Here is a 25,132-nt window from a genome sequence, read left to right as displayed (position 1 = left end):
TTTTCACATTTAGGCTCAGGTGGGCATTTTTGCATGTGCAAGTGCCACAGCAGGAGCTTTGAAAAGCACCCAGTGCTGCGACACTTGCAGTTGTATAAGTGGTGAAATGTGTGCTAGCACTGAGAAAATGGCTGTGGCACACTTTTGAACTAACACACCTTGGAAGTGCTTTATTTCAAAAGCGCACGGCCACCATTTTCTGTGCGCTGATGCACATTTTGCTGTTTATACAACTGCATGCTGCGCTGCATGCATCAGCTTGTGTGCGGAGCAGACTCGATTAATAGAGTCTGCTCAGAAGTGGTGGATCTCTGGCACATCACCGAACAAAAAATGTGTGTATAAATGCCCAGGATTACCAAGAACAAGCTAAGAACTGCTCATAGCAGCATCAATATGGATTAAAATATGCTGCCACTATTGGGACTGGATGATGGGTTGATGAGAATCATCTCCCTGCAAAGCACAGTTGTTCTACTGTGCACCAAAAGTTTTCCTAAGATGACAAATTGTTAACAGAAGTTGAAGGCTATGCTACAGTTGAACTGGTGTTGTGGTCAACCACCAAACAATTTAGCCTATCCCCCTTCCTCAGCCTCATCATAGCTATCCCCTTGTGCATCTCTGAATAATTCCTTCTCTTTCCTAGATGAGACTGCAAATTGAAGGTGTGAACCCCATATTTCCCACTTAGTCAAGCCTTCCATAAGAGGATCACCTCCAAATTTTAAATGATTTGCTCTTCTAAACAGGCCTTAATTAGTTAGTCCTGGGTTTTAAGAAAGATACACCTAAAACTGAATGCAATAGTCTGGACATGGCTGAGTCAGAACCCTCTTTCCAGTACCTCCTTCCTCCATGATGTCCTGCCTCTGCCTACAAAGCCTACAACCATATGTGCATTTTGCTATCAACACAAATGAATTTTACTCAAGTTGACCATCAACTGAAAGTTACATTAGCCGTGAATACTGGATATACAATCCAGATGTGTTAAGCAGAAGCATGACTGACACCACACCCTGCAGATCCCACATCTCACTTGTGTATCCTGAAGCTGCGACTCCAGAGTAGAGAAATCTTTTGCTAATTTGATTGACTTGCTGTCCGACTGGTTCAGAAGGCCTGTCACGTTGTCCAGTTCAACCTGCACAAAAAGAGTTAAAGCACGACAATTATCAAACGGAAGAGCAAATGAGCTAACTAGGAGGTAGATGTGTAAGTCTGAGAACTGTAGGTGCAAGAAAAGCCACCTTCTCAGCTGTAAGTAGGACATTCATGTCTTAAGTGTCTCAAGGAACTAGAGGTGAAGTTCTTCAATACGGCAGGACAAAAGAGTTCTTTCACCTACAGTGGCCACTCATGCTGCTGAGGTTAACGCAAGATTTGACATAGCCACTCAAAGTTAACATGAGCTACTACTAAAAACTGAGATGTCCTTTCTTAACCCCCACTTGCCCCAAGACTACATATGCTGGTTCCTCTGTGCCACCGTTTGTCATACCGAGACTACTACCTACCCGCAAGGCTCAGCTTGCAATTACCAAGCTCTATATAAAGGAAGTGGACAGTGTCCACTCTTGAGTGGGAGGGAGGGAGCTGTTCACTACTTCCTCATGAAGGGGGCAGTGATTTTCAGCCTTTTCCACATTCTGACTCTAAGTTTCAGGACCATCTCCTAGTTCGTGGCACAGGAAAGGAGTCATAGCCCATCCTGTTGTGAACCCTGGGTTGAGAGCCCGTGAGTAATAGAACTCCACTGTGAAAGGAAAACCCTCTGTATGCTGCAAGTGGAATAGACATGCTAATATATCAGATGACTCATACCCTCAAATAGCAAAGTGATCAATTCCTGACCCAACTGACACTTGCTCAAGGTAGGTTAAGTCTGCTCTGTGTCCCACCTTTTAATGGGGGCTGGGGTTTACAAAGCTGCTGGAAAGGGCACAGCATATGTGCCTCCCGTAGGGACTCAAACATACCACCGAGGAATTAAAAAAAAAGGCCCAATTTGGCTAAGAAAACAGATGGGGCCATCCACTAACCCAGACAGAGATGTAAGTGTCACAGAATCATAGAGAAGTAGGGCTTGAAGAGACCTCCAGAGGTCATCGAGTCTAACCCCCTGTTGAAGGCAGAATCATTCCTATCCAAACCATTTTATATAAAACCACTATCTAACTACTTAGCAAAAACTAACCTGTCAACCCTGACAATGCAAAATGTAACACCCTAAAACTTCCATAGGTAAAGCAGGGGAGCCACAGCAGTCAACATCCTGCTTCTATAAAAGGTTGTTAGTATACGTTCAAGAGATCCTAGGTAGACAGCCAAGCCACCACCACTACAGAGGAAGACAACCCCCCACCAGCCTATACAAATCTGACCATGGGGTAAAATTCCTTCCTGCCCCAAATATGGCCATTAGTCTGACCCGGAGCAAAAAAGACAAGATCCTTTAGCCAGGAACCTCCAGCTTTTGTCGTCTTACAACCATCCTGCCTACCCTAGCTCTGTGCTGACCCAGGAGCTGGGGTGCGTGTTGGGGGTAGGGGAGACAAAAAGAGTCATGACCCTCACCTGCAGTTTGTTGACCTTCTCAGCCAGCTCTGTCCGTACTCTCTCGCCCTCTGCAAATTTCACCTGCAGCTCTTGAAGCTGGGTCTCTACTTTTTTCCGCTTGTGCTCAGAGTCCCCTTTGCCCTGGAGAAGCACTTTCACTTCATTGGATAGCTCGGCACGGTCACTCTCGAGAGTCTGCTTTGCTTTTTCAAGGTTCGCTTTTACCTGAAAAGAATTAAAGAAAGCCAGCAGGGTTTTAGATATGATGGTGATGTTTCAGTTGGAGTGAATTTTTTTTTATTGTGCTATGAAGCTAATGGTGTGCGTCTCATTGCTAGGACATGACTGCTTCCCAGGAAAGTTTACGTCAGTGAGAATTCAGCACCCAACCACTGAAAAGCAGCAAATGTTTTCTTAGTCGAAATGAAAAACAAATCAGATAGACCTGGCAACAGTGCTGTAATATTCAGACTCCCGAACTAAGCCCTGAGCAGTCCAGTAAGAGCAAGGCAGTGCCATCAGTGAAAGGAAATTAAGTTTGTCCTGGCTAAGGAGAGCTTTTATATAGGAAATCAAAGCATTAAGTGGAAATATGAGGGGTAACTAAATACCATGCTTCAGGGTATAAGCTGACCTATGGGGGTGAGGTAGGTAGGGAGTGCACAGAAATATATAGTGCATACAAGTACACAGTGGTTATTTCTATGTTCCTCTGAGGTGCTAAGAATTGGCCCTTGATGTATAGACTAGCTACTGTTCCAGAGGGACTGTGTAACATGGCCCCATGGCTCCTCTCTTTACGTACCCGCTTGGTTTGTTCTAGCTGCTCTGCCAACTCCTCCACAACCTGTGCATGTTTCTGCCTCATCTCCTGGATTTGTGCCTCATGGGTCTTTGCCTCATCGTCCAGGGTCTTCTTCAGAAGAGTTACCTCCTGTTCCCGTTTAGATCTGTGAAAGTGAGTAATTTCTAGTCAGATACCAACAGACAGGACCAAACAAAATGTATATGCACTATCACCAAAAGCTTAACAGATCTTTGATGGAGAGGATACTCAGGACCAGTTTAGAAACTCAAACTATGAAGAGATGCTATTGGATTGGTTTTTATCAGAAGCCAGCTTTACTCAAGTCTGAAGTCTGTAAATACCAGCATAAATCAACAACTGAAATACTATGTTTCACGCTTTAGATTTCACTGTCTGCAAAGGACTTATCATTGTACAACTAGGACACCACTGACTTTCAGACCAGAAAAGGAACCATCGTGTGAGAGACTGCACACTGATTTCTTAAAGTCTCTGCAGTTGCTGTGAAGAGTGGTGAGCATCAGATCTGTTACCTCCTCACATATTGCTGAGCTGGGGTAAAGATGGTATAGTTACCTGAGTTCTTGCTGTGCAGCTGTTGAGTCTAGTGTGTCCTCTAACTCGGTTTTCAATGCCTCCAGCTCCTCCCCTAGATCCCGCTTCTGCTTCTCTGCTTTGTTCCTGGCTGCTCGCTCAGACTCCAGATCTTCTTGTAGTTCAGTGATCTGTGATTCCAGTTCACGGATCTTCTTCAGGGCCATGTTCTTCTGGGATGACTCCTCTTCTACCCTGCATGCAACACAGACCTTTGATTAGAGGCAGCTTTAACTATACACAAACCTAAATGATTGCCTGTCTTCAGAGCGGTGGGCAGGAGAAATGGTAGTGCTCTGCACTGCCCTACAAGAAGCCAAACTCCAGTTTCCAGTCTTTGATGCTCTGCAATTAGAGTCTTGTTCTACCTGTCATTGACTGAGGGAAGATTAGCCAACTCACACTGGGGGAGAGAAGCCAACTGTGGAAAAAGGTAGAAGAAAAGGAACTTCCGTACTGTGCCATCCTCCCCATTACAAATTCAACCCTTTCAGTGCAGCTTTCTGCGTCTTTTCGGTAGAGTTGTCTCATGTTAAACTCCTTTGACATACTGCTACTATAACGAAACATTCACAGTGCAAAGAACATTTATGTTCTAATAGTGTAGGGTCTCTGGCAGGAACCAGCCAGAAAAACCTAGCGTCAAGTGCATGGATTTTGTAGTCAAATCCACCAGTTTAGAACAGCTGCAGAATCAGTTTGGCCCCAACTTTATGAGAAGTAACACAGGATGAGAAGAAGTGCCCCTGGAGACAAGGCCTCACCTAGCCAGAGCTGCTTGTAGCTCCTCTTCCTTCTTGGCCAGCTGCATTTTTAGTTCTGCGATCTGAGCCTGCAGCTCAGCAATCTGGTCATGCAAATCACCAGAGTCTCCTTCAAGCTTTCTCCGGGTCTTCTCCAACTCCTGCCGCTGCTTTTCTTCACGGCGCAGGCGCTCTGAAAGAGAGATGGGGAAGAGGGACACATTCTTGGAGCATCGTGTGATGCTTCTCCTCGGGGAAGCAGAACTGTTCAATTGACTGTCTGCTCTAACTGATGGTTGTCCGTCAAACCGCCATGCTGCTGGACACAGCATGGTCTCTCATAACCTGTACAATGATTGCCCCCAATCTCATACTCAAGAGGACAGAAAAAAAACCCATCCCAGATCCAATTCTTACATTACAACCATCCCTTCCTTTCTCTCCCCACTGTTATGAGATTGCCTTGGTCATCCAATATAATACCAGCTCCTCCCAACTGATGTTCTGCAATGGCTTCCCTCCCTCTGCAGAGAATGGACTGTCCCATGCTGTGTTATCAAGGCCAGTCAGAAGTAAAGCACCTTTAAGCCTACAGTCTGAGCCACCTTAAGAAGGAGATCAGCTGTACTAACCCCAGTGGACAGGTACCGCTGGAAGTGGAAGGGTACAGATACTCCCACAGCAAAAGAAATGGAACCAGTCTCTCTTCTCCATTAGTCTGCTGCTTTACAGAGGATTTTTATTTAGACCAAAGCTTGGCTGACGAGGCAAATAACCTTCAGCTAGCCAGTCACTGAATGGTTCCATCAGACTAATCAATAGCCTACACATTACAGTACCAGTGTTATTAACTCCTTGGTAACTGGAATGAGGCCACAGTCCTAAGAATGAATCAAATTTAGTAAATTATGATTGATAGCAAGCCACCTTAATGACAAGTAAACAACTCCCTCTCAGGCTAATCTCCCTACCTTCCAGGTCTGTGATCATGGCTTCATGCTTGTTCTTAAGTTTAGCCAGACTTTTAGACTTCTCCTCTTCCTCTGTCAAGTTGGTTGTGAATTCAGATATTCTATCTTCCAAGAGTTTCTTCTCCTGCAGGATTTAAAAGCATCATGTTTGGTGCAGGAATTTTGAAAGGCTCCTTTTTATAATAATGAGCATTTTATAAATAAGCATAAACAATTAGGTATTCTTTCATCTATCACCATGTCCATCACAAAGTAAACCCAGACATGGTCTGATTTGGATGAGGAAAAGTTGTTGACCTGACTTTCCTGGGGTATCCCAATGCCAGTATCATTCAGTGACCAAAAGCCCTACTGAAAACTGTATCAGGGCGAACAGAACACAGGGACAGTGTAAGCCTATCATGTCAGTCATCAGGATTAGAAGTCAGATGCCATCTAATTTATGCCAAAGATGTCCCACACTCCTTCACTGGGCTTCCACAATTTATTCTGTTGTCTCCCCAACGTGAAGTCCAGCTGTCTCCTTTGTGATGTGTGGAGGAGTATGCGGGGGCATGTGCCCCTCCCCCTGATTTCTGTACCAACGGCAGGGTGCAGAGTTGTGCCCCCATACCCTTGGCTCATAGACAACGTTAAGCGTAGTCGTAATTGTGTCAAGCTGCACTCTCAGAGTTCAGGAAAGGAAACCTGATCCAGTCCCCACCTACATAATCCCTGTTCACGTTCAGGAGCAGCAGAAGCTGAAAGAATCAAGTACTCTTTCTGGAGGCCTGGAAGACGATCGGAGAACTGGGGCAGGAGTATTCTAGGCTTTCTAGCCTTCTCCCCACTGAAGGGCTCAAGGAACAGGTGCTCACTGGCCTCAAATGAAGACTGAATGGGGCTGGAGACTTCTAGACCCAAAGGACACCCCCCCCCCCCCCCCCCCCGAAGGAAATCCACATCAACATGGGAAATAGGTTAAAGACAAAGGTATCCCCCCTGTCCCAAGATTGAGAATATATTCCAGACACTGTCTATTTTGAAAAAGGGCTGACTGATATCAAATAGTCCTTTCAAAACTGAAGCGTCGCAAGCCATTTAAACAACACACAGCTCATCCAGGCATGAAACTGGACTGCAAAGGTCTGCTCAAAAGGTGGAATATTTGATCAAGACTAGTTAAATACTGCATCAGTCTCTGCATATTGATCTGGAAGTGGCTAAGAATGGCAGCTAGTTTCATGAGTGGATTCGCCTCAGGAAGCCTGGGTCATGAATTTAGCTCCTTCCTTGTTGTGCCACAGCAGGAATAGTTCATTAGTCGGGCTTCCATATCCACCAGGACAGTTGTTAATCCCTGCATGGTCTGGGGATCCTTACCTTGCCTAGTTTCAGATTGTGATCTTCCAGAACGATCAGGTCTTCTTCTAATTTCTTCACCTTGGCCTCAGTGGTCACTTTCTCCAGCTGCAGCTTCTGCCTTGCACTCTCTTCCTCCTCCAGTTGCTCTTCCAGTTCCTGCCCAAGGCCAAGGCATAAACATGGGATAGGTTAGTACTTACTACACTCCTGCACCAGCACTGTGGTACAAACAGAAGGGAGCCTTAGAACAACAAATCTGTCCCTCCCTTATGGAGGCATTCGGGGTTTAAAGAGAAATCAGTATTGGGTAGCTAATTGTCATGGTACACTGGTGTAAGTCAAGTAAATTCCCTGGCGTACATCTAGTGAACTTCTCTAGCAGAAGCAGCAGTACTACTTTGCATGGGCGTACATCTAGTGAACTTCTCTAGCAGAAGCAGCAGTACTACTTTGCATGGGAGATGGCTCCTTGGAAACAGTAATTGAATAGTTGCTCATAAAATGGTTGGATGGACCCTTGCTTAGATTGGCTGTATGAAGGCAGCAACTATCTTGCATGGCTGTATGTATGTCAATTAGGCCCCAAACACTAGAATTAGAAGAACCGTCTTCTTGATAAATCACCAGAGATGGCAAAATCTGCTGACTTCTTGGGAACATAAGAGTGAGAGTTCCAAATTAATCCCTAATTAACAGCAGACCTTATTTTCTATACCAGTGACTCCCAAACCCTTTTTTCATTACACCATGGACAACCCCCCAGGAGTCCTGGACACTTATCCAACTCTTAATTGAAAAGGAGAGGGCCCAGTGTAGTTTGAACCACTTACCACTAATCTACCAGACCATCAGTGGTCCATGAACCAGTCTGAGAATTGACATATCACTATGTCTATATAATTATTTATTGCCCCCACCATTTGTGCTCTTTCCGCCCCAGTGAGATTAAATAAGTGTTCTAGTCCTCGCCAAACTTCTCACCTACACACAAAGGAGTCAATTCCAGGAGATTACCTGAATGTTCTGTTGCATTTTCTTCTTCTCAATCTGCAGATGTTGACACCGTTCTTCCTCTTCCTCCACCCTGGCCTCCAGATCATGACAGATGTCCTCCAGCTCTTGTTTCTTGGCAGTTAGGCGGGCTCTTATCTCCTCAGCCTCAGCACAGAGTTCAGTTTCTGCCTGCAACTGCTCCTGCAGCTGCATCTTCTCTGCCATTAGCTACAAAGGACAAGCCCAGAAAAATTGCAAATTACCTGGACCTTGAGCAAGTTTACTTTTGTCCTATTAATTTGCCCAACATTCTTTTAGCTATGATCTTCCTTGTTAACACAGGCACTGAAAAGGCCTAGACACAGCAATCTCCTGCTGCTAATCAAAAGCCAAGGTAGAAATGTCATCCTTTGAGGTTTGTTCCCCTACATAAACTCGCAAAGCATAACCACAAACAGTTACAGGGGCCCTTAAAAGATATCCTGGGACCACCCTGTTTGAGCGAGGGAGATTTCCTCCACCCCCACAGAAGGAACACAAATAGATGTCAGCGCCACAGAAAAGCCTTTTATGTTCCAAGCCAAAAAGAATCCATTAGTGACCATGTTCTATTACAGTGACTCTCCACAATACCCAGCCAAAGGAGAATTTAATTCAAATGAAGTCTGTAACAAAGCAACAGCTGTTCGCTATACCATGCTGATCTGCAAAGGGAACAAAACAACTAGCCTACATACGTTGGAAAGCAAGAATCCTGTAGTCTCCGCATCTTGGATCAGCAAAAGGATGGAATAGCTATCTAGCAGTTTGACTGGTTAAAACACGTAACTTTTATACAAGAGGTTCTGCAACTCACCTGTGTTTGGAGGGTTTCCATCTCACTCAGTCTGTTTTCTGCAGCCAACTGTTTCTCCTTGACCTTTACCAGCTCTTCTTCCTTGGCCATCATCTCCTCTTCCTGCCTGCTGACCTGCAGCAGGGGTTTCACCTGAGGGGAGGAAACAGTTGAAACATACAGGGAGTAAGAAGGCAGACATTCAGCATGGAGAGTTTCTAGTACTCAAGTGCATATTGCAAAGGCTTATGAATAGATTATCCTGCTTTCATACAGAGGGTTGGACTAGATGACCACTTTCTTGTCAGGAGTCAAGGCAGCAAACAGACTCAGCTGCCCTCAGCCAGCCATCATTACCAAGTGGACCTGGCTGCCCATGGCCTAACTACCCTGAGCTGACTACAGTTCCTGGGATGAGCATGCCTGCCTGCTTATAAGAGCAGCCCTGTCAGTGCTCAGTAGGCTACTTAGAACAGCCATGGGCTTCTGACTCCTTAGTTTCTTGGGTCCTACCTGTCAATTCCAAGTTTCACAATCTTCGGGTCCTGCCTTTTAGGGCATTTATACACATACTTTTTTCCCCCATAGCGTGCCAGAGATCTGCCACTTTGGAGCAGACTCAATTAAATGAGTCTGCTCTGCACGTGGGCTGAGGCAAACTGTGCTGCGCTGCATGCAGTTGTATAAGTGGCAAAACGCACATCAGGGCGCAGAAAATGGAGGTGGTGCACTTTTGAACTACAGCACATCCAAGGTGTTTTAGTTCAAAAGCATGCCACTGCCATTTTCTCAGCACTGATAAGCATTTTGCCACTTAAACAACTGCAAGCGGTGCAGCACCGAGTACTTTTCAAAGTGTCCAGCACTGTGGTGCATACATGTGTAAAAAATGCATTTAGTTCCTAGAGTTTTCCCGTGTGTATTCCTGGTTTCCTGTTCCCCAAGTCATGCTTACTGACTTCATTCTTGTTCCTGGTTTTTGTCTGTTGGTTTCTTGTTCTAGATGCCAGCCTGGACCTCAAACTGTCTTGCTGGGTCCTTGCCCCCTTGTGCTCCAGATCCCATCCTCTGACAGCTGGCCCCTGGTTTAGTTTGATGACTACCCATGTTCTGGTCCTGTATAACTAGAGATGCTCATTCTGCAACTCCCTGGCTAGTAACCCTAGCCTGGATGCCTGCCTCCTGTTTCTGACTGCATCACCCAACCCTCCCCTGCCCTGTGGTTCCTCCCAGGGTGCCCTAACCCAGTCGCTTACAGGCCTCAGTTTCCTGACTCACCTGTTTATGTTCCCTTGACTCTAAATGGGACCCTTGCTTCTCTCCCTTTGTCTGTTCCTGAGCCCCTAGTGCTCAACCTTTTCCCCCCCATGGGCCAGATGGGAAGTGCCTGGTCTGACCACAGGTCAAAGTAGATGGCAGGGGTGAGTTTGGCCCTGCAAGGGTGGAGGGGGAAGGAAAGGGGCTTCACCCCCTTTCCCCCCTGCACACACAAAAAGGTAGGGGAAGCAGGACAGAGGGACATGACCTGGCCCTGCTGAGAGGAAGGGGGACTAGCCTAGCCCCAACCTGGCCCCATGGAGAAATTTGGGGGGGGAGGAGGGTGTCCTCATGTTATAGCAGGGGAAGCAAAGGTTTACTTTGCTTCTGTTCAGCTTAATGTCATGACTAATAGCAAATTAATAAAAAGGATATGAATGCAATAAATCCCTTTGCTCCACAGGCTTGGGGAGAAATGACAAGACTCTTGGGCAGCAAGAACACCAACTAGCTATGTAACAAGCAGCCCTCATCTAGGAAGAAGATGCCATCACTGGAGGGCAGGGCTTTTCTGAGCTCAGATGACCTGAGGTTTACTTTTGCCTTTTGCACAATACAAAATGCCTATGTAACAGAATACCTGGGGAATGCAGGGCACCCACATGCCTCAGCCTGATCAACGCCGCTTATGGTATTCAGCTACAACACGCTAGTGTTGTATGAAACAATGACCCTGCTGAGCTCTGTAGAGAGGGGTTTTGTTTGCTCTTGTTGCACACGAAGCACTGCGGTTGCAGCTGTCAATACATTTCCAAAGTGCCAGGGGAGAAAACATACCTTGGTAAACAGCCTCCACCACTGCCAGTTGCGTAGCTTCAGGTAGGCAGCACAGTTCCTCTGAAGTACCTTCATTGCAGTTAGCTGTTGCTGACGTTTAGCAAAGGCCCTGTGCAATAAAGAGGGGTCAGAAAACAGACAAAACCCTCAGGTTCCACACAAACGTCGCCATCAAGCATGTTCTCAGACATGCACCTCCAGCTTTCATTTCCAGATGGTCCTTTTAAACTAACTATGGACTTCCTCCGTTTCAGGCCTTGTTTATCTTGATGCTGCTCAGGCAACACTAGTGTTCCTTCACCATGTTTCTTTTCTAGCAAGAAAGCTTTATCCTCTACTTCTACTAATGAGAAACAGCTCTTCTCTCAGCCTCACTACACCATCTTATTTCAGAAGACAGAGCAGGGTGGCATCTTGCCCATTAACTTACTGAGGGATGCAGAATCTTTTGTAAGCTATCATAGCATCTGACAGTATGGTACAATAGCATCAGATGCTATGATAACCTACGAAAACTTAATGTATTAACATATTCAGAGAGACTAAGTGCCACCCTGCCCTGCCCTATGCTTAACTTCAAACTAATGCAGCTAACTACCTCTCTATCTCATTTCAATCTCACTGGAAAAATTTCTTTGCTGCTCTGCCCAGTTTGAGATGGCTAAAAAGAACAAATAAAACCACTGTGTTTACAGAAATATGCTGTATTCTACATTGTATGAGCCACAATCTGTGGCTGGTCAGGCAAGTAGCTTGCCTCTTCAGCTATCCAGCAGAAAGTAGTATGTTTTACTGCCTCCAAACTCAACATGGGAGACACTTGCACAGATATGTCCTTGAAGAAGTCTCTGACAGGATTTTGCCAGTCAATATACAGGCAGTCCTCAGACTTACGACAACTGGTTCCTGAAAACCGCATCTTAAGTTGAAACGTTGCAACTCGGAACCCATTTTCTCATAAGAAACAATAAACAGGGGATTGGTTCCTGAACCAAGGCCCAATACCTTATTTTCACCAAAAATACCCCAGAATTTTGTACTCGATCAATTGTAGATGAGTAATATAACTACATTAATGTATTTCTATTGTAAAAAGCAATCATTGATTTAGAAGGATTTATTTGAGGTGACTTTACTGGACTTTTTGAAGGACTCTTGTTTGGACATTTTGAAGGGTTTTTGGCAGGAGTCTTTCTCAGGAGTCTTGGCTGCAGGTTTTTTTTTTGGAGTTTTGTCTGCTTTCTTAAAGCAAGCATCCAAGGAAGTTTGGACAGATGTTCTCCAGGGAGGTGGGTGACGCAGCGAACTTGTTCACTGGCATGGCATTGCATCGAGTCAAGCGTTGTAAAGTCGAAACTGGTGTCAGAAAGTTCAAACGGGGTGTCAATTTAGAAATGCTGCAAGTTGAGGACTGCCTGTACTGAAATTCTGTCCTGGTGTCAGGTTCTTTTTAAAGATGTATGTGAGATCTGAAGAACCCTAAAACAAGGACTAGCTGCTGTATTCCAAACTCAAGTCTTAACAAGAGAGTTAGTCTAAAGGGAACCATTTCTAGCTGAAACTTGAGCCAGTCCTCAATGGGCATGCATGTATTTGCTGTGCCTCATGGAAGAGGTTCCTTACTTTCTGGCCAGGTAGCCTCTACAGCATGCTTGGAACCCAATAATGACATCTGTGATCTTCAGATCTCTTTCTTCCTCCAGGTGAGCAAGGACTCCAGCTCTGAAAAATACTTTACTCTGTCCAATCCGGTAAAGGTTTGGATCCAGCTCCAATGCCTTGATCTGAAGTGTGAGAGGGAACAAGAGGATGCAATATTAGAAATAGGAGGACTGCTCTAAATGTCACATGAAACTTAAGAGAGCTAACATATCCCTTCCCCTGAATCTACAAGTGTGCTCTTGGGAGCATGCAACTGGGGCTGACCTTTTCCCTTCTTGAAAAGGGTAGATACACCTACTGACTGCTCCCATATCACCATTTCTAGCTTCCTTAACCTTACTGGAAGAGTCCCAAGAAATTTCTTTTTTCCCCTCCAAAGAACTGGTCAGTGCAGATGCCTAGCACCAACGATGATGAATTGGTCACATTCTGCTTGGGACAGTGGAAAGGGTATCTTCAGGGTAATTCTGCCTCACTAGTCTGAACTGCACCCCATCAGTGCTTTTGCTCTAAAGTGGGCTTTTCTGAAGAGACTGCTTGGAGCCTGCATTAGAACTGGCTATCCCACAGGCTACCTAAAGAGAAAAATGGGCTTCAAGGCAAATTACTAAGCATTATGGGCAAGTTTAACATCACTGAACAATCCAGTCCTACCTGCATTGCTGTCATCTTGCAAAGTGCCCTATGCCTGTGTCTAAGCTTTATAGCAGGAAAAATCCTCCTTTGATACTGGACCAGAACCAATGCCCCGTAAAATCAGAGAGGTTTGATTTCCATAATCTTCAGCAGCTTTCCCTTGTATTAGATTAGACTGGGGCTGTTCAACTGGTGGCCTGGCAGGGGTTAACGTGAGGACCCGGCCGCTAGTGTTGTGGGATCTCTGGGCTCCCCCTCCCTTCCTTGGCTTCATAGCCATGCACCAGGGGGTAGGCCAGCACAGCCCACAGTGCTAGGGTGCTGGCAGTCCAGGAGGCCATACAGCGTGGTGCCACAGGGGAACCCTCAGAGAGCTGAAGGTGGGGTAGAATGCCATGCAGAGGGAGGATGTCTGTCCACACGTGGTTCAGTGAAGTAGGAGAACAGCTGCCTGGGCATGTGGTGCAGCAGGGGGTGGGCTGGGGTGGGGGGGATGGATAGCAAGGAGGGTACCCACCCACACATATATGTGGGACATGTGGTTTGGGTGGGGGGGTGGGGAAAGGCATGGCCCCTTGTAGTCCTGCCCCCCATGTTATGTTGCCTGTGGGACATGTGGCCCTAACTGCTTTGATGTCAGACAACCTTGAATTAGACATTGCTATTCCAGCTTAAGAGCGTGTACTACAGCTTCTATAATGAGCCTAAGGAAGGGCCACTTACAACTTCCCTAGAATGCAAGTTAGGATGTTGCTTACCATCAGCACGCAGGCCTGCTTTCCATCCATGAATCCTTTGGGAATTGAATTTGGAGTCAGGATTTCATATCTGAGGGGGATAAGCAAAGGTGTTAGATCAGTCTGCTAGGTATCATGCAAACTGCACCAGCCTGCTGCCAGGATCAGACAGGACAAACATAGCACTGCAGGAATGTATTGGGCATTCATGGTTTGCAAATGATAAATTATAAGTTGCAGCAGTTGTGCCTTGTGGTATCAGACTGTGAAGCAGCAGTCCTGCATGAGGTCTGTGTTCCATCCCACCTGCCTATTTCCCATATTCAAAGCTGCTATAAGGGAGAAGCAAGGCAGTCCAAATCCACTGGATGGAATGTACCTTTTGGGAAAACCTTCCTATAAAATGAGGCAGGGGGAAAATCCTAGGTCACAGCCATGTACAGCTAGGTTCCCTGCCTTTTAAAAGTGATGACAATTTAGGAGTAAAAGCAAGCAGTTACGGGGCAGGCACTTAACTTGGCAAAACGAAGAGGCTGGCATTCAGCCTTGCTCCAAAAACATTACCTTTGCCTGAACTCCTGGAAGACGACTCTGTTTGGGAAGCCCTGGCGGCAGATACGGATTCCTTCCAGCACACCATTGCAGCGCAGCTGATCCAGGACTAAGTGGGGATCCAGTTTGCCAGCCTAGCGAGGGAAGGCATCAATTAGGAATTTCACAGAAAGCTTTACAAGATTTCCCCTCCCTCCCCATCTCCATAAGACCCCCAGTATACTGATTCAGTGCAGAATTCATGTCAGGGGAAGACATAAGGGATGCCCTTAAACCTTCTTATGCAGGCTAGTAAGTAACTACCTTCAAAGTTAAAAGAGATCTGGGGTTTAATCTTAGTACCATGGCAAGAGGCACATTTGTGGGACTGGGGATCAGATCTCAATAGCACCATATTGCCAGTGCAGAGGGAGCCCAAGATAATGATTCCAGGCTTACCCTGCACCAAGTCAGTTGATCCTTGCCTTCAGCCTTGGAAGCACATCAGAGTCAAGGGCTTCAATGTGTCCTGGAGGCTGGGAGCCACAGCTGAATGAGGCTACCAGCCTCAGGATCAAGGTCAGGATTGTGCAAGAGGGTCAAGGGCTCTGATGCACTCTCAAAGCTGGAAGCAGCAGATGATTAGGGCTTCCAGCCTTAAGGGGTTATCAGAGCCCTGAGGCTGGGAGCAACATTCAGCTCATTGGCACCCTAGCCTCAGGAATGCTTGAGAGCCAAGGGGTGGAAGCCCCATCAGCTGATGCCTGGCCCCATGTGCAACTTAAAAGCACAAGGGAGCCAGCTACAAAGTTAGTACACATATTTTGTGCAATAACTTCCTGACTTATTCCTCATTTTAGTGGACTATTAACTGTACTAATGTGTGACTGGATTACTAAAGGCATGATTAACTTGTGTAACGTCTGCCAGGGCTTTGGTGTTTGAGCAGAACAGAGGGAAATGATTAGACATCATTGATTTGAGAGACTTATCAAAAGTAACAGTGATCAGGCTATTTCTGTTGTGCATCATGTGCAATCACTGGAGAAGGAAGAGTCTTTTTACATTTCCCTACAAGGCTAGTAAGAGATGAGAGAGGATATAGCTCCTACAAGCCTGTATGAGTCCACCCCTCATTCCCAAGATGTTCTGGTAGCAGTCTACTGTATTGGCCTTTACCTTCTTCTCATGGTTGGGGATGATACAACGGACAAAGTTGGGGTTGGTGTTCCGCAGGGTAGCCATCAATTTGGCCAACTGTTCTTTGTAGAGCTGTCCCACTGTTCGGAACATACCCTTCCTGGTTTTAAAGGCCCCTGGCAACGCTGATTCTGACATGCCGGCCACCTGATCCAGCCCAACTATACGATCAACTAAAGATAACACAAGGAAAGCATGTTACATTTCTGCGACAGCCTAAGGTGGGGAAAATGCACAAAGAACAACTGGGCAGAACAGGATAAGTGAAAGATGCTGCAGGATCCTTTTTGCTTTGTCTCTACACAGATGTCCAGGTCCTGTACAATATCTGTGCAGGCATGGGGGCAATAAGGAAAGAAAGCAACAGCTCATGACAGGGTGTCCAAGTGTTAGATCCTCTCACACTCCCAACAAATCCCCCACTGGCAGGCTGAAGAACAGCTGTACTCTGAATGGCAAAGCAGAAATGGCATGGCGGACCTTGCAAATTAGATACCACACTTACCCAATTTAGAGGTAAGAGATGGCATTTCTAATTGCTAGTCTGACAGACGTGACTTGGGATCTTTCCATCTTAAAGGCAATCAATGCCCCCCCACCCTCCCACCGATCCAAATGGAGCCAAAAATTCAGTCAGTTATGTATAAGGAAAGAATTCAGCTTCACTCACACATCCCAGGTTGAATCTGTAGGGCTGGCAGCTAGAAAAAGCCATATTTAATTGCAAGCTGAACCACCATGGTTTGGGATCATAAAGTGCCGATCTCCACAATGCCATTGTTTGAGTCACTCTTTAGAGTACAAGTGCACTTCAAGTCAGAGACTAGACAGACTTGCACTTTCTTCCTCAAAAAGTCTCCTAAAGATCCCTATCTTGTTGGCCTCCTAGTGTACTGCAAGGATTGGCCTCAGAACTGATGGAGCCATCACCTAATTACATAAGTAAATCGCTTCCATTTTTTCATTACAATTTCACTAGAACCAGGCCAGAGCTTGGGGGCAATGACAAGGGGAAGCTATAGAACTTCCTTTCCCAATAACTCTACTCAGTTCTCACCAGGCTCCAAAACTAGAGCAAGAGAATGCTACATCCTTATCTCCTTTGGCTCATAACAATTACATCAGCTGTAGCTCCTTCACCTTGCCTATTGTTTGGGATGAAAACTGGAGGTGATTCCTCACCACAATGGTAACAGGTATCCCAAGAGGGAATATTTAACCTGAGCACTGCTGGGTAAAAAGCTGTTTGAGTTGACTGTCCATAAAGGAAAGGGAACATGTTGGGGAGGATTATCTGGCAAACAACTAACGAACACAACTATCTGCTACCTCTACAGTAATAGCTACAGTAGGGTCCAGGCTGGCTGGTAAGGGAGGAAAAAAGGTGTCACTGTGGAGTTCCACAAAAAAGCACCCTGGCCTCTGAACGGAATAATCCTCTTAACAACTTTGATCCCAGTCTATGTCAAGAGAGTAAAAAGGACAACGGATTGCAGCAGAAGTTTCAGATAGGAACAAAGCATAAGGACTGATCAACTGCAGTCTGCTTGCCATTTGGAGTCTGAATGGATTCTGCCAGCCTCCCAAAGAACTAGGGCCACTAGGCAGATTGACGGCCGTATTCCATACGTAACAAAATACACTGTCAGAGTATTCATCCATCTCTCAAATGGTCAGCAGTTGAAGGCAAATCGAGCCACTGGAGCAGTATTTAATTGGAGTATAGTGTTTAGAGATGCCATCTCAAAACCCTCCCCCTCCAAATCCTGCACTGAAATCCAGTATCACTGGATCTGCATCCAAACAGATGACAGAAGTGCTTGCTTTTAGCTAGCCCTACACAAGACCCTGGACTGCACAGTCAGCATGCGACTATGCCCATGAGTCTACATACCTTCCGGCAAGGTGCAATTTTTGCTTTTGTTTTTAAACTTCATGAGGGGCCAGTAGCATAAAGCAAAGGAAATGAACAAAAAGACAGACAAGCGGGAATGGCAAAGGGACAGAGAAGAGTTAACGGAAGCATTTCTTGCATGGCTCTAGGTTGTGTTACACACTTGACACAACAGCCGGGTTTCTCAGTCACCTGGTTCTAGATGAAGAATAGGAAAGTGTTGATAGAAATAGGCTCTCTGAACGTTCTGCATCTCTGCAACAGACAGAGACGTCAAAGAAAACCCAAGACAAGAGAGTGATAGCAACAGTAAGACTCAAGGCAACAAACTCAAGAGAGGAAAGAGTCAAATACCTAATGACACCGCAGCAAGAACATGCTAGTAGCAGCATCTATGACCAAGTCAACCGTCTGAGATTTCATGTGTGTATGTTGCAGCTACAGGCTGCTGACTGATTCACATTTTAACCTAGGATTCTTGAGTTGGAAAATATCTGTGATGCACATGACAGGCTAATCACAGGCTAAAGAGGGGCATGTGAGCCCCTCATTCCAGCCAGAGAGGATATTTCTTTTGTGTACAGTACTGCGGAATAAGCAAAGCAAGTGTGCAGCAAGTTCCAGACTGCACTGGTCTCGGTAGCTCATTTTTAAGGAGGAAAGCAGCACATCTTACAGAATTCTGACCATCAGATACTAGAAGTTCTTAGATGCAATTTCTTTAATAGAAGCTGCCAGTAGGAAGAGAGAGAATTTCTAACACATACCATCTTTCCATAGCTCGGACACAAACTTATCCGAGGACTGGTGGAGAAGAGTAGCAATATTATCATTCAGAGGGTCCATGTTTTTCATCAGCCACTCATCTGCTTTGTAATCCACCTGGGGAGAAAATTGTTCAAGTGATTAAAATGGTCTTCCTTGAGTGTGGGGCTGCAAGGGATTCTGAGAAGGCTAAAAAGTTTTGCTAGCTACCTGGGTCCACAAATGGAGAGGCAAAGCTTAAGGTATACACCTGGAGCACACTGTAAGAGCAACTATGTGCTAGCAAACAGAATGTTTACCCTAAAGTATGACAAATTTAGCTCTAGTAAAATTTAGAGGTAAATCTGCTCATTTGGGGTGAGGCTAAATTGGGTTAAAGAAGCTGCCATGTGTTTCAGTTTTTGTGAATTGATTTGCCCCATGTTAACCCATTTGTACATAAGTGGCCTAAGATCAGAATAGAAGCAACAAGGTTACCTACTGTTTTCAGATTTGATTCTTCCCCTGACACTCCACAAAACATTTAGCAAGAATCCAGTTGAGCGTTAGCAAAATCCAAATCCAGAGTAACAGCTAATGGTTTACTCTGTGAAAAGTGTGAGTGGGTCTATAAAGTAGGTATACACCATACTGGAAATGCCATTTGAGGAACACATTTAATCAATCAGAGATGGGAAAGTTATGTCTTTTTTTTTTGTGCGATGGTATTGCTCTGGACTTGCCAAGTCACCACCAACATTTGTTGGCCTCATAGATTGAAGTTTGTCACTACCAATGCTTTTAGCCGGTGTATTGCAGGTAAGTTCTCCTGCGCCTTGACAGCAGGGCATTTGAGAGGGTCCCCAGAAATCCAAAACATTTTTTCCATTGATATGAGAAGCACTGACAGTCCAAAAACTAGTAACTCTTGATAGGTCTATAGAGAATGCTGCAACACCTAGTTTCACACAATGCAACGGCCACACATTCTTTACCTTGCCAGCATAATGAATGATGCAGAAGTCAGCTTTGTCTTTCAGCTGTTTCGGCTTCTGGAACTTAGGGTGGCTGCCCTGCTCCTGCATCACCTTTTCCACAAAGCTTTTGTCTGTCGCTTTTGGGAACCAACACTCTTCATCCAACAGTGCCAATATGCCAGGGGGACCAGCCTAGATGAGGGAGAGATACCAGAACATCTCAGTAAGGGCACAGCAGTATTGTTCTCAATACTGACAGCACTTTGAAATGAAAGATACCCAACCAAGTTTAAAAACAGTAGGAGTTGTATTAAAACAGACTAGATGCTTCTGTGTTATTATAAATTGCAAAATAACTCCTCTAGTTCCACAGCTGGTTTCTAGATGTACAGAAGATCTCATAAAGACAATTACTTTAGGTAGAAAGTTTTGTTTTGTTTTTGTTTTAAATGGAAGAAAGAGTATTAGCACTACACACTGTGCTACTCTTCCTAAGCAGAGACACAAGGAATGAAAATACAGGGCATCACAGCAGGAAGTTTTCACAAATCAATCTATACTCTTTGAGCAATGAGGGAATTTTACTCATATACTGGTGTGTTTAGTAGACAAGACATTACGATGGAAGGATACCGTTTCCTATTACAGTTTCAGATGATTTAGCAGCCTGCCAAATCATAGCAGGGTTTGGATCTGTATCAGACACTATGCAAATCAAGTCAACTTGGTTAAAAAGATAAATGGCTGAACAGGTGACATTCATATGATACTGATTTAGAAAATTTGACACTGGTATAGCCAATCAGTGTATTTTTTGAAGACAAGAGGGAAAATGGGCAAATTCAACTGCTCAGGTGGAGGGTTACAAGGGCTGGGAAAAGCCAGCTCCCAGGCTGTCTCAGGGGGCCGTAAGCATAACAAACCTTAAGACTATGAAGCAAGTGTGGCAGTCTTCTCACTGCTCTGATGTGAATGAGCTCCTTACCGGTTTCTCTATGAGGTCAATACAAGGCTGCAGATCCAGGCCAAAGTCAATGAAGTTCCATTCTATGCCCTCTCGCTGGTACTCCTCTTGCTCCAGAATGAACATGGTGTGGTTAAAGAGCTGCTGCAACTTTTCATTTGTGTAGTTGATACACAGCTGCTCAAATGAGTTCAGCTGGTCAAGTAAAGAAAAGAAGTTAAAGGGATACTCAACCTCAATGGCCAGCTCTGCTTGAGAACTGGAACAGTGATAAAAAAAAAAAAAATCAACATCTATGATCACATCTATATCTGAGGGATATTAGCCAAATGGCCAGTGTACTCCAGGTGTTTGACAGTATTTTTACCAGCAAAAGACTACTAATAACTGCAGTTCCATGTCACAACTGCACCGCTTTTGCATTCCTCTAGGGGAGTTTATATGCATACAGTTCTCCAAACTCTTTGCAAGGCATTTACCAGTAACAGTAGGAGGAGTTGCTGCAGTTTCTCAGAACAGGGACCAGGAAAGTCTCCTTTTGCCTCAGAGCTGATGAACAACCTTCCTAGAACTGAGCACTAATAGGGGCCTGAAATGTGGGGAGGGAGGCACTCCCCCCACACTAACAAATCTGTGCTAAAGGAGCAATGGCAAACACAGACTTATTTCCTTATGGATTTCTACAGGTCCTGGAAAGAAGCACATGTTGGCAGGATAGGCACAAGTGTGTCAGTTGGAGCACATCCAGGCTTATTCTGACCCGTGCACTGTCCTTTGCAGAAAACTAACTTTCAGCAGGCAGCAGAAGAACAATAATTGTCAAGGGATCATTCTCTAACATGTCCTGGAATATTTTAAGCAAATACAAAACAGCAACCCTCTTAAACTTCATGTCACATAAAAGACTCTAAACATCATTAATTTACACACTGAAGGTTAAGAGATAATTTGGACTACAATCTATCAAAGGTGAATCAAGATTACACAGAACTATCCATATGGTTACAATATTCATGATACATATTCTAGAAGGAAGCAGTGCCTCAGATACACTAGGTATGCAGATTAAATACTTGCAGCAAAACGTGAAACACCGAAGAATAGTTACTAGGTGGCATTTCATAAGGCTATAAATCAGACACTGCTCATCAGTGGAACTCCCTTTAAGTCCAGGGAACAGAAAATCTGTTGCAATAGCTGCAAAAACATAATGCTTGCTTACTTCAAAAATCTCAAAGCCAGCAATGTCAAGGATTCCTATGAAGGATGCCCCCTGCCTCTTTGTCTTATCCAGCGCTTTGTTGATGCGCATCACCAGCCAACGGAACATGCGCTCATAAGTGGCTTTGGCCAGAGCCTCAATGGCAAAGTCAGCCTGAATAGGAAGGAAACAAAAGCTAGAGTCACATTACAAGCCCAAACTAAATTGCACGAGGATTTGTTAACAATGGAGACTCGGGTTGTAATCTTTTATCACTCCCAACTCAGTAAAACTCGTCTCATTTGAGAGACTATTCCAGCTGAAAAAAAATGACTAAGTGTTTCATCTCAGTAGGAAGGAATGGAGGATTCGCCATATTGCAGAGTGCATCGAGTTCCAGCATCCAGCTTCTGGTAAGATGGTACACCAGGTGCTTTCAGAAAAGTAAATTCTGTCTAGTCCTCTCAAAGAGCAGAGATTTTAAGGATGGCAGCCTCTCAGGTTGCAATATAAGAACATTTAGAATAATCCAGGAGCCTCAAATTCATTCTGTTCCATAGGCTGGATGAATGTCACTGACCAGTCTGTGAGATGGACTAGAACCAGAAGTATCATTTGACACGTGAACCCAGCACCACGAGTGCTGCACAGGGGGTGTCCTGTGCAGCACTTGTGGTGCTGGGTCCAGGCCACACATTGCACACTCCATTTTACACCTTAAAAGGATGAACATTCTGCGACATTTGCCTAATCTTAAGGATAAGCAGCAAGTTCCACTATCCTTGAACCTGACCTGCTCAAGAAGACTACTGCCTGCATTAGACAGCAGGCAGATGCCAATTTGGCATAAGGCACTTGGTGAATTCACGCCCTAGAGAGACTGCCAGCCCTGAGTCACATCCACGCTTCCTTAGCACAGGAAGCCCAGTCACTTTGCATGGGAGACAGAAGCCATCCCTACCCTGCACTATCAGCTTCTATACAAGGAAAGGAGGGCAAACACTAAAGCAGTTTCAATATTACTTTGCTTATGCCCAGTTGTGATCCCCTGTGGCAGTTAAGATGGCTAATCGAGGTGTACACCAAAGACATCTGTACCCTTAATCTCAATGCTGTGGTGCTAACAGTCCCAGTGGTCACTTACTCTTGCAGAGCACATACCTGTTCTTTGGTCTGAGCTTTCTGGACATAATCTCGTCCCACTTTGATGCGAGGAGTGAGAATTCCTCTAGTGAAGTCTGTCACATTGATACCCAAAAGGTGGGACACCTTCTGAGCAGCTTGAGGGGAAGAGAAAGCAAAGACAAGTTTAAGACTAACTCTCCTTTTGTTTCACAGTAAGCCAATGGAGAAGAAAGATATTCCCGACAATCTATTCCCCAGGGGGGTCAAGTACTGGCATCAAACAGCTCTCAATGGAACAGCAGGTTAATGAGACAATCAAGAGAAGAGATCAAAAAACCCAGTGGAGTGTCTTAAGCCACAGGAGTAAATTTCACAGGATATTAGTGAATCACTATGTTAGTAGCATGAGAGCACAGGCAAGTCAACAGCCTGCCCCTGATTTGAGGATGCCTCCAAGTAGCTGAAACACTAGAAAGGACTTCAAGTTAATGATTCTATCTGCACCTGCTGCAGGGTCTCTTCAGGCAACTATCAGTGGATGGGATTTTAATCTGGAATTAGAACAGTTCCCCTCTCCTCTCTGGAGGGAAGTTATTTGAAGCAGATTACTTAAACTATGATATGATTCAAAACACAACCACAATCCCACTTTCTAAAGAACTTTAGCAGCTTCCTATTTATTGGTCTATTATAAATGCTTCTGCAGTACATCTAATGGGGCACTGGAGAGATGTCTCCTGGGCAGGCTCCTTCCAAGTGAGATAGGGTATTATTTACAACTACACAAGGAGAAACTGCAGCTAAGAAGTAGGTATTCTATACACTCACCAGAGAAATGCCACCTAGTCTACAGTGGGCAGAACTGTAAACAAGAAGAATATTTCCTTAAATCATGGAGCGAGTCAGAGGATTGTTTTGAGTTGTGTAAAAATGTGAGCACAACTATTAAGGCTCAACTCCCATGACACTAGCATAACTCAGTTTCAACTGGTTGCCGTGTGTGTTTCCTGCCCAGCACCTGCACAAAAACACTGCTGCATTTCTACCCAAAGCTGGCTGCAATCCTACAGAAGATAAAGTGATGCATAAATATATATATTTTGCTAAAAAATATAAGCTTTCGGGTCTGTCCTTGACTGCGATAGACAAGTCTTTGCAAAGAGAAGTATCTCTCATTGTTGTGGGTTGTTACCTGTATTGTCTGGCATAGAAGCTTGGTCTGTGTTGCGCTCTTTCTTGAAGGCTATGTTGCCAAGCTGAAGAACACCTGAGATAACCTTCAGCAAACCTTTCAGAGTAAAAAGGAAGAGAGACAGGTCTCATTCAGAAGGAAGTGAGACTACATTAGGTAAGTATCAGGCAAGTAAATAGCACAAGCTGACATTTCGTTCCTCTTAGCATCAGATTGGAGGATCATCTTTCACTGTTTAACAGTAATACATGAAAAGGCAAGAGGCAAAGAGCAAACCAACTCCAACAATCAGGAGCGTGAACCAGTTATGGGTGGGGTGATCTATTCTTTTCATCTAGATCGCTTTTACCTCCTTGTAAGCATAGTGGAAATGTCCATGCCTCAGAACACAAAGTGTGGCAGGAAAGCATGGGCACCAGAGTACCTGTACTACAATTATGGCTGATGACACAATGAAATACCTCTATCGCCATGTTTCACAAATGCAGATGCCTCTTGGGGAAGTGTATACCAAGCATCTTCCAGAATAGGGAAGGAAAATTGTCAATGTCAAATAGTGAAAAATGTTGACCTCATACTGCACTGACCAACACTCAACAAGAAGCAACTTATTAGGACTGAAGAGAGTAAGCCACCGTCAGGCGATTTCACTCCCTCAAAGGGGCTCATGTAGAGGACTCTTCTCCTCCCTTCTGCCTAGCGTAGTACAAGCCATTTTACAGCATGATTCTTTCTGGCAGCAAGACTCGTATGTCCACAAAGAACAAAAGCTCCACAGATGCTACTTCAGGATTGGCAGAAAAGAAACACACATGCTCCCATTGGCATGGTAAGAAATCCAACAGCCTGACAGCTGAATAGGGAGACCTGGCACTCAGACAGACAGCTTATTTTTATATTGTCTCATCTAAATGAAGATAGTTAGTGTTTAGACTCTCCCTCCAAACTAAATAAACTTACTGTCCAGACGGCTGCCATATGTATTATTCTTGTAAGCCTAATGAGACATTTAATGCACTTCACACCTAGACCAGTGAGGACAAAACATTCCACCCCATCTTTGTAGATGAACTATTGAAACTTCTATTCACCAGATGAGGTATGCTCTACAATATACATCAAACACTGACAACAGGTCACTATGGCTGTTAATTAGACTGCTCTCGTTAGGCCTCCAGGTAGAGGCATCATCACCTCCACCAAGCGTTCTGCTCAGACACATCACTGGCTTACCTACCTTTATGTACTAAACATACTATAATTTGATACACTTCTGTTTTGTTTTAGCTACAACAGTTTTATCCCCTCTTCCCATGCATTCCCCA

At 44.9% G+C, this 25,132-nt stretch overlaps 1 protein-coding gene across 1 annotated transcript in view; it reads right to left on the bottom strand.

Moving 5' to 3' along the window:
• The window catches only part of MYH9 (myosin heavy chain 9), a 90,377-nt gene that overhangs the window by 9,436 nt on the left and 55,809 nt on the right, over positions 1-25,132 (bottom strand). The window contains exons 10-29 of the mRNA XM_006274714.4: positions 23,808-23,903; positions 22,652-22,770; positions 21,512-21,664; positions 20,311-20,484; positions 19,344-19,517; positions 18,372-18,486; positions 15,690-15,883; positions 14,544-14,665; positions 14,001-14,070; positions 12,568-12,728; positions 10,945-11,053; positions 8,872-9,003; positions 8,037-8,243; positions 7,041-7,178; positions 5,679-5,802; positions 4,729-4,900; positions 3,947-4,159; positions 3,368-3,512; positions 2,581-2,787; positions 1,043-1,147 (exon numbers count right to left, since the gene is read on the bottom strand). Of these exons, the coding sequence (XP_006274776.1) occupies positions 1,043-1,147; positions 2,581-2,787; positions 3,368-3,512; positions 3,947-4,159; positions 4,729-4,900; positions 5,679-5,802; positions 7,041-7,178; positions 8,037-8,243; positions 8,872-9,003; positions 10,945-11,053; positions 12,568-12,728; positions 14,001-14,070; positions 14,544-14,665; positions 15,690-15,883; positions 18,372-18,486; positions 19,344-19,517; positions 20,311-20,484; positions 21,512-21,664; positions 22,652-22,770; positions 23,808-23,903 (2,930 nt within the window). The remainder of the gene's footprint in view (positions 1-1,042; positions 1,148-2,580; positions 2,788-3,367; positions 3,513-3,946; positions 4,160-4,728; positions 4,901-5,678; positions 5,803-7,040; positions 7,179-8,036; positions 8,244-8,871; positions 9,004-10,944; positions 11,054-12,567; positions 12,729-14,000; positions 14,071-14,543; positions 14,666-15,689; positions 15,884-18,371; positions 18,487-19,343; positions 19,518-20,310; positions 20,485-21,511; positions 21,665-22,651; positions 22,771-23,807; positions 23,904-25,132) is intronic.

The sequence above is a fragment of the Alligator mississippiensis genome, chromosome 4, assembly GCF_030867095.1.
Source record: "Alligator mississippiensis isolate rAllMis1 chromosome 4, rAllMis1, whole genome shotgun sequence".
Taxonomy (NCBI): domain Eukaryota; kingdom Metazoa; phylum Chordata; order Crocodylia; family Alligatoridae; genus Alligator; species Alligator mississippiensis.
This window is presented reverse-complemented; position numbering and strand designations above follow the sequence as displayed.